This window comes from Poromitra crassiceps (genome assembly GCF_964638095.1).
Source record: "Poromitra crassiceps genome assembly, chromosome: 11".
Lineage (NCBI taxonomy): Eukaryota > Metazoa > Chordata > Actinopteri > Beryciformes > Melamphaidae > Poromitra > Poromitra crassiceps.
Window position 1 is genome coordinate 52145272 of NC_139643.1, and position 10000 is coordinate 52155271.

The 10000-nt window shown below is 47.6% G+C and overlaps 1 protein-coding gene across 2 annotated transcripts in view; it reads left to right on the forward strand.

The window, feature by feature from the left end:
- Window positions 1–10000, forward strand: part of phf14 (PHD finger protein 14) — a 154743-nt gene that overhangs the window by 121899 nt on the left and 22844 nt on the right. For both annotated transcript variants that reach the window (XM_083646224.1, XM_083646225.1), the window contains one exon: window positions 3911–4028. In XM_083646224.1, coding sequence (XP_083502350.1) covers window positions 3911–4028 — 118 coding nt within the window. The remainder of the gene's footprint in view (window positions 1–3910; window positions 4029–10000) is intronic.

A 10000-nucleotide genomic window follows, 5' to 3' on the forward strand; every position in this document is an offset into this window, starting at 1 on the left:
ATCTATGAGACTAACAAGGCCTGTATTTATCTGCTCATTGATACGCACCAGAGCCATAGAATAGAAGAGTTCCGACATCTCCATTCACTCCAATGAACCAGTTTTTTTTCCAGGAAGTAGAAAGTGGAACTCTTAAAGTCCCTGGAAACCAAAATCCACAAAAACGTTCTAACTATGTTATTTAGGGTCTTATGTTAGTAATTATGTGTCCCAGAAATTATTATACATTACTTTCAACCCAAAGCCTTAAAATCGCCACTTTTCTACAAGATTCTACAAAGTACTTCCTCATTGAAGACAGCAGTGCGCGAGGTGCTAAAACCTTTGTACACGCGCGCAATCCGCACCCACCCTCCTTTTGTCCGTTCTTTGCCCCCAGTGACAGCGCTCCCTCGCTGTCCATCTCCTTCCCACTCTGTGCCGTCGTGCGCTATGCCTCTCTCTCTCTCTCTCTCTCTCTCTCTCTCTCTCTCTCTCTCTCTCTCTCTCTCTCTCTCTCTCGGGACTAGTGAGAGAGAGAGAGAGAGACACAGGCTGGTGACGCAGGTTACTCTCTCTCTCTCTCTCACACACACACACACACACACACACACACACACACACACTCGTGCTGTGTACACAGCACGAGTGCTGTGTAACTCGATCTCTTTCTCCGTTTCCCTCCCCCCCCTCTGTCTCGTGCTCTCTCTCTCGGAAAACCTGCTGCAGATGGGACACGCCCACACAGTCCGCGGGAGAAATACACTCTAAAAAATAATGATTTTCTCATGAGTTTTGCCACGACTGTCAAACCTAAATTTATATACTTTGCAACGTTCATCATCGTTCAAATTTGGCTGGTGGCTTATTAACATAGGGTCCTGTGATGTGATGAACCCAAAATGCTAAATAATAAAGAAATATTTCTGGTTTCCAGGGACTGTCGAGTAGGGATGCACCGATTGCCATTTTCTTGGCCGATTCCGATTTCCGATTTTTGAATAGTCTGACTTGCCGATACCGATTTTTGCCGATTCCGATTTTTTTTTCTAAAAACAACAATTGACAGCTTACACAAACGTTTTTGTAACTTTGTTTAAAAATTAAGATTCATAGAACAATTCTTACATCTAATGGGGATCCAAATAAACAATTCTTATCATTTGCATGAAGTAGGACCTTCTCACTCAAACACTCAAAATAAAAGTGTTCCAGGTTAGGCTACTGGACAGAGCTTTTTTGTGCAAATACAATGAATACAAAAATTAAATTAAATCCAATAGCCTATATCCCACAGCTATCATGCATTTACTTTTCCAAAAGAAAACAGGTGCAACAGAACATCAAAATGATCCATGGACAAGGAGTTTATAGACTGGCTCCAGACCAGTCCTCTTGAGTAGAGGGGAAATGAGTTTATGAGTTACAGTAACGATCTTCAGTCTGAATATCAGGCGGAGTTTACACACAGTCCGAAGTTTGGTATGCGTATTTTTATCTGCCATCCGAAAAAATATTGTCACGCACAGAAAACGTTGCACACTTGTGAGTCCGATGCATTTTTATTATTATGTCCGTCGTTCTCATGTCGTTCTATTTGCAATACGAAACAAATAGTCTCTCCTGTATCCACGTCACGTTACAACATGACTTGACAGGCTGAGGCAGCAGCGCTGATGTGGAATGGAAAAGCAGGTCGGGGAATGGTTATCATACTGGACACAATGCTCGCGTTCACCTCGCCAAGCCGGCTGTGCGCGGTGGCGGGTTGCTGGAGCACCGCTTCCCGGGGAGAGAGAGCAGAGAGAGAGGGGCCAGTGAGGTGAAGCGAGCCGCTCTGACTGGACTCCAGCCGAGCGGGACTCGGCCGCATCTCTGTCTCCACGGCTTATTTTCGACTTGCATGTGTGACAAACTGCGAGCTTTGTCTACTTCACTGACGGTGAAAAAAATCCACAACGAGGAAGGTATGCTGGCGTGTGTGGTGTGGTGGCTGGGTGCCTGTCTCGGTGCTTTGGGGTGCGCGCACGTCATGTGAAAATCGGCTCACAGAATCGGCTATTTAGAGTGACCGGAACAGATCACCGATCGAGGCCGATCACGTGAAAATCGGCCATTTCCGGTCACGTGCCGATCGATCGGTGCATCCCTACTGTCGAGTTGCATCAAAATAGACAGTCTTGTACTTTGAAAGGGTTTTTCATCCCTTGAAATGAATCAAATTGTACATTATCGGCTTTATTTTAGCATGCAAAAGTAGCGCGAGACCCATTCCTGGCTGTTCATTGGCTAATGATTCTTGCATTTTGGTCCTCCGCTGACGCCACTCTCTTACTAGAGGACACTAATACGCACCATTGCTCTACGCAGCTTCCGTGTAAGGTCAAGGTGCGGCGATTAGCTGACATCGTCATGACAACAAACTGCCCTGTCGCCGTCCATCATTTCCCCCACTGAGCCAGCTTCATGGGGCGGGGGACAGGCTGGCTTTATTTATGACACACACACACACACACACACACACACACACGTACACACAGACACACACACACACACACACACACACACACACACACACACACACACACACACACACACACACGTACACACCAAGCCCTAACATCCACTTCTGAAAAAAGAAGTCAATGCGGAAGTACCAAAAACTGCAGGTCTTCAAATGGCCACTTGAGGCTCTCTCAAGACAGATGTGTTGACTCCCGCAATTTGCAAATGCTACCGACAACTCTTCTGTACTTCAGCAGGTGACAAAGTGGTCGCATCACCAGGCTCTCTGAAAAGAGAAAGAGCCTGGTACCCATTACTACAAGGAATGTCATCCTCCCTAAGACCCTGTGTTCCCGGTGGTTCATCCGGTGGTCTTCCCACCATAGAAGGATGCTTTTATACGGTGTTCGTTCATTTTACTTTTGTTGCTACATAGCTAGATAACGCGCATCACATTTATTTACAACTCAAATTACTCCTCCTCACCTTCAAAGCCCTCCACAGCCTAGCCCCCCCCTACCTGACTGACCTCCTCATCCCCCATCGCCTCTCCCGTACACTCCGTTCCTCTTCTACTGCCACCCTCACCGTCCCCCCATCCAGACTCAAAACCTTCGGTGACCGTGCTTTCTCCCGTGCCGCACCCCGACTTTGGAACTCCCTCCCCCAGACCGTCCGAGACTCTCCCTCACTCCCCACTTTCAAAACCCGACTTAAAACCTACCTGTTCTCCCAAGCTTACAACCTCCCCTACCCCTGACCACCTCCTCCAAACCATCACCCTCCGCCCCCCCATCCCCCCCCCTCTTCCTCCCTCCTGTTATCTTCCTCCCCTCTGCTTCTCCATACTACCTTGCCCTGAAACCGCCACTGTCATTTGTTTCTGTTCCCTGTAACTGTTGCCTGGCTGTTACTTGTATCTGTTGTCTGTTTCTGTTCCCTGTTGCTTGTCTCTTGTTCTCTGTTAAGCGTCTTTGGGTCTGGAAAAAGCGCTATATAAAATAAATGAATTATTATTATTATTATTATTTACGTTACTATGACGGGCTGTTTTTAGAGCAGAATTGTTTTTTTGTTCCCAGCGTCATCCTCCAGATGACGTGGTGTGTTTCTGCCAGCTGACACAGAACGAGGGTTTTGGACCCAGACTAGGCGGTGGACTAGTGCACCAGATTGAAGCATTTTACTTTAAAATGGACAACATTTTCTAACCGGCGGGGGCCGGGCACAGTCCCCCCTGGACCCACCACGCCACCCTGGCTACGGCCATGCACACACGCGCACGCCACCCACACACATGCACATACGCACACACACACACACACACACACACACACACACACACACACAGTCTCACACATGCACATACGCACACACACACACAGCTGGTATGTGAGGATTGACATGTGCCGTGCCCCTCCCTCAGGTGTGACGAGTGTGAGCTCTGCTATCACTTCGGCTGCCTGGACCCCCCTCTGAAGAAGTCCCCCAAACAGACGGGATACGGCTGGATCTGCCAGGAGTGTGACACGTCCTCCTCCAAGGTCAGTTAACATCTCACACTATGACATCACAAGTGTCTGTGTTGTACAATGTAACGTGTTAGCATGGTTGTGTTAGCATGATGTAACGTGTTAGCATGGTTGACTGAATGGTACAGAACAGCACTATTCAGTAACAAGAAAAAAAAATACATTTCCGATTCAATATATCCCAAATTCAATTTATCCCAATACCAAAATGTGATGATACATATCGTGGGACAGGAAAAATAAAATGTGACATCGGTTCCAACAGGTGTTCAGTCTCCACTCATGCTGCGACCTTGATAACCCGCCGCCCCACTCGCCATAAAAGCACTTCAGCCAAGAGAGCGCTCAGCTTGTCCTAATTACAGGTCTACTGTAAGACAAGTGGTGTGACTGCTCCGACCCTGGTCGCTCTCTCTCCCTCTGCCCCCCTGCTGGCTGTGGTGCTCTCTCTCCCTCTGCCCCCTGCTGGCTGTGGTGCTCTCTCTCCCTCTGCCCCCTGCTGGCTGCGGCACTCTCTCTCCCTCTGCCCCCCTGCTGGCTGCGGCACTCTCTCTCCCTCTGCCCCCCTGCTGGCTGCGGCACTCTCTCTCCCTCTGCCCCCTGCTGGCTGTGGTGCTCTCTCTCCCTCTGCCCCCTGCTGGCTGCGGCACTCTCTCTCCCTCTGCCCCCCTGCTGGCTGCGGCACTCTCTCTCCCTCTGCCCCCCTGCTGGCTGCGGCACTCTCTCTCCCTCTGCCCCCTACTGGGTGCGGCACTCTCTCTCCCTCTGCCCCCTGCTGGCTGTGGTGCTCTCTCTCCCTCTGCTCCCTGCTGGCTGTGGCACTCTCTCTCCCTCTGCCCCCCTGCTGGCTGTGGTGCTCTCTCTCCCTCTGCCCCCTGCTGGCTGTGGTGCTCTCTCTCCCTCTGCCCCCTGCTGGCTGTGGTGCTCTCTCTCCCTCTGCCCCCTGCTGGCTGTGGTGCTCTCTCTCCCTCTGCCCCCCTGCTGGCTGCGGCGCTCTCTCTCCCTCTGCCCCCCTGCTGGCTGTGGTGCTCTCTCTCCCTCTGCCCCCTGCTGGCTGTGGTGCTCTCTCTCCCTCTGCCCCCTGCTGGCTGTGGTGCTCTGTCTCCCTCTGCCCCCTGCTGGCTGTGCTAGCCTATTCTAACACTTGGTTATATCAATCTGTGCTTTTTCCTTTCCACTGCGGAAAGCCTGCTTTCTGGATATAATGGGTAAACGGATCCCGGGGGACGATTCCGAAGGATTTTCACTGTTCGAATTTAGATGATCTGACACTTCGGAGAGGCATGTTTAAGTAACAAACACATGAAAGAAAAAACACATATAAATAATTTCTAATATTACAGGGTCTACATTTTCTCTGAGGTGGTTAAGAATGTGACATTTGTTGAGAAAGCGCGTCACGCAGATATTTTAAGGCGCAGGTTTGCTATGAGTGTCTCGGTAATAGCGGCGAGTGTGGGGAGATAATTGACTCCACTCAGGGCATCTAAAAGCACTCGGAGATGAGAGCTGTATTTACAGAAAGTTTTATTATCTTGCTTTTTAAATGCCAAGCTGCACGTTAAATGTCAGCGTTAAGTGCAGAATACTAGCTGAGATAGTGGGAGGTCTGCCTGACAGTCTGCTACACAGAGTGCTGCAGAAAGAGATTTGTCACGGCTGCCTGCAGCCAAACCCTCTTATCTGAGTGGAAGATGCAGGACATCTGAAGGGAGAAGGTGAACGCTAGCTTACAGTATGCTGCGCCCGCCTCTCCTGTTTTGATGGTCGGGTCTGTTCTGCTGCGCTCACCTCTCCTGTTTGATGGCCGGGTCTGTTCGGTGTCCTTCCTGTTTGATGGCCGGGTCTGTTCCGTGTCCTTCAGCGGCACCGACAGACAAAGTGTTGCCGAGGTTCGCTTGAAAGGGGAGGAACACGGACGCGTAGCCACAGTGTCATTTTAGATGTTGGACAGGTAGGAATTTGGGAACAAGGCCGACGCACCAGGGGTAGGGTTAGACTGACATGGCTCTGTCTAGTCTAGGGATATGATAGAGACAAGGTATTTTAGCGGAGACAAAAATTCTGCCATTATCTATCAAAAACAAGTCAAATTTTTTCCGCCTACATGTATAACGTTATTTTCTTCGTTCCATTGACAAGTTTCCTCGGGTGGCTGTAGCTAAAGGTAGTAGGACTGGATCTACCATGCCTGTAGCTAAAGGTAGTAGGACTGGATCTACCATGCCTGTAGGTAAAGGTATTAGGACTGGATCTACCATGCCTGTAGGTAAAGATAGTAGGACTGGATCTACCATGCCTGTAGGTAAAGGTAGTAGGACTGGATCCACCATGCCTGTAGGTAAAGATAGTAGGACTGGATCCACCATGCCTGTACGTAAAGGTAGTAGGACTGGATCTACCATGCCTGTAGGTAAAGATAGTAGGACTGGATCTACCATGCCTGTAGGTAAAGATAGTAGGACTGGATCCACCATGCCTGTAGGTAAAGATAGTAGGACTGGATCTACCATGCCTGTAGGTAAAGGTAGTAGGACTGGATCCACCATGCCTGTAGGTAAAGATAGTAGGACTGGATCCACCATGCCTGTAGGTAAAGGTAGTAGGACTGGATCCACCATGCCTGTAGGTAAAGATAGTAGGACTGGATCTACCATGCCTGTAGGTAAAGATAGTAGGACTGGATCCACCATGCCTGTAGGTAAAGATAGTAGGACTGGATCCACCATGCCTGTAGGTAAAGGTAGTAGGACTGGATCTACCATGCCTGTAGGTAAAGATAGTAGGACTGGATCTACCATGCCTGTAGGTAAAGATAGTAGGACTGGATCTACCATGCCTGTAGGTAAAGGTAGTAGGACTGGATCCACCATGCCTGTAGGTAAAGATAGTAGGACTGGATCCACCATGCCTGTAGGTAAAGATAGTAGGACTGGATCTACCATGCCTGTAGGTAAAGGTAGTGGGACTGGATCCACCATGCCTGTAGGTAAAGATAGTAGGACTGGATCTACCATGCCTGTAGGTAAAGATAGTAGGACTGGATCTACCATGCCTGTAGGTAAAGGTAGTAGGACTGGATCCACCATGCCTGTAGGTAAAGATAGTAGGACTGGATCCACCATGCCTGTAGGTAAAGATAGTAGGACTGGATCCACCATGCCTGTAGGTAAAGATAGTAGGACTGGATCCACCATGCCTGTAGGTAAAGATAGTAGGACTGGATCCACCATGCCTGTAGGTAAAGGTAGTAGGACTGGATCCACCATGCCTGTAGGTAAAGATAGTAGGACTGGATCCACCATGCCTGTAGGTAAAGGTAGTAGGACTGGATTGTGTTACTGTGTCTCTCGCGCTCCTCCAGCTAAAAGGTCACAGTAAATGGGATTGTGCCTCTGAAGTTTAATAACAAAATGTCTTTTTGAAGATGATTTGTCTGTGTGATTTGTTTCTAGATGATTAAAGTGTTTGTGTGATTTGTTTATAGATGATTAAAGTGTTTATTAATTGTAGAGGAGAGCTTTGTGTTTACAGTGTAGCAGGAAGTGGTGTCACTGCACACGAGGAGGTAATAAAAGGCTTTATCAGACAGGCTTGAGTTGGTTACAGACGCCTGCCCGGCTTAGATAAACCTCTCACTGACCAAGGCCACATCCCTCCTGCTGTCACTCCGGGCCACAGCCCAATTCATTTCAGTCATAAAATGACATGTCTTGCCCTAATATACGGATGGCGTTTAATTCAAGCCTGTTACTGTGCCAGGGGGCGCTGGTTTAAAGCTTTATTCACTACGAGTGTGAATCTTTTGCTATTTCACTATTCCATTCCGATACCTGGGATCATGATCCCAGGTATCGTGATCATGATCCAAACTCGATTTTTGATTCTAAACGATTCCTGATTCAAAACTGATTCTCAATTCAGTACATGGGGGGATTTCAGGATCTACTCCAGCCTGCTGTGTGCCAACTATGAAAGCATGAAATTAAAGCAGAATAAAGTGTATAAGATTATATGAAATAGGACATCATCACTGTCGACATCATCGCAACTGTAGTTATGACATCATCTAACAGTTTGCATCATCACTGAGGCACCATCCGAAATATGACATCATCACTGTCGACATCATCGTAACTGTGGTTTATGACATCATCTAACAGTAGGGTTTTTTTGGTAGTTTTTTTTTATTTGATCAACTGATTGCAATAATCTAAACAAAGTACACACAAAGGCTAGTCTCTTAGAACAGACGAGTTGGCTTCCGCAATTTTCAAATGCTTCCGCCATACCGTCTGTAATTCGTGGGGGAGAAGCATGCGCCAACCGGAATGGGAAGCAGAAAGGCGGGTCTTCCGCTCATTAGTCCAATCAGAATTTTTTTAAGGCGGGTCTTCCGCTCATTAGTCCAATCAGAATTTTTTTCCGTGGACACACGTGTCGTGATTGGTCGGATTTTGTCGAACTTCCTTCCAGTCTGAAGGTTTTTTTCCCAACTTCCTTGTGCATGTTCTGGGGGTGTAATGTACAGACTGTTTAGCTGCATTCGCCGGATGTAGATGAGACGGTCTGTTTTAAGAGACTACACAAAGGCAAACCTAAGCTATAAGGTAACATTTATTCATGCTAAACTGGCACAAATAAAAAATCTATTAGTATTTCTCAATTCTCAGTGACTTCAAGAAAAATAAATTAAAGTAATTAAAAAAATATTCTTGGGAGTTGGGAATTGAGATTCAGAATCTTGGAAGATAAGAATTGTGATTTTTACATGAATCGATTTTTTTGGACACCCCTATTCTGCGGGTGGCACAGCTCCGGCCGGCCTCTGTGGTGAATCAGACCATAAGATCCGGGGGAAAAGGTTTGGAATACCACGAATCACGACCCGTGAAAGTGCTGCTTTTTCTTCAGTTCCCTCCAAGCCGTCGGCCTCCTCCTCCTCAGAGAAGCAACCCTAACCCTCCTCAGAGAAGCAAGCGCTTCATTTAGTGTTTGAAGTTGTACCGTGACCTCGCAGTGTTTCATCTGTGTCTTCAAGGCTCGTGTTTGCCTTTTTGCCTTCAGAGTCAAATGCAGCTTAAGTGTTTGTCATGTTGTTTTTTTATAGGGACAGCAGTTAATGTACGTTTTGATGTTGTTCCCAATCCAGAGATTACCTTTCCACGCAGCACCATCAATCAGAGGCTTCATAGCTTGACCTGTGAAACATTGTAATTAAGTTAGCCTAATTAACTTAATGAAATGTCACACTTCACCGGCTTTACTAGATCCAGTCAATTGAAAGAAAAATAGGCGTCATTACTCATGAGATGTTACGCTATTTAGAGGCGGGCAGAGAGAGGCTGTCATCCGATGGGTCACATGGCGTCTATCTGAGTGGAAAAACCAAACCAAACCAAACCTGTTTCTATATTCTCAATGAGGCTTTTCTTTTATCAGCAATCTGATTGTTTTCCTCAGTGTCTGTGGCACCATTTATGAAATGAAGATAAATATATTTTTATATATATATTATTATATATATTATATATTTATTATAATTCATTAATTTTGGGTGTGATTCCACGGTGTCGCTCTCTACATTCTCCAGTCGATATTCAAGTTGAGTCTCAATCCCGTACGGACCGGACCGCACCGCGCCATCAATCGGCCCAACACTTAACACTTAACACTTAAGGCTTTCTCAAACGTGTGGAGTTACTAAGAGCACGATAACCTCATTGCCTGCTCGACGTGGCCAAAGTTTAAGCACAGTTTAAGGTGATTTAAAGGCGAGCGGCACGCCGCGGGGAGCGTGGGACACGGTCAAGGGTGAGCAGGCGGGGAGGCTGAAGACGAAGGGAAAATCAATGTGTAGGAGTCACCTCCATCACTTTAACTAGGCGCTACAGACGCCCAGCGCCCCCTCTCAGGGGCCAATTTGCGGCGTAAACAGGAGTGTGTGATTGCCGCCGGGGGTCCCCAGTGGCCCCTGAGCTCCA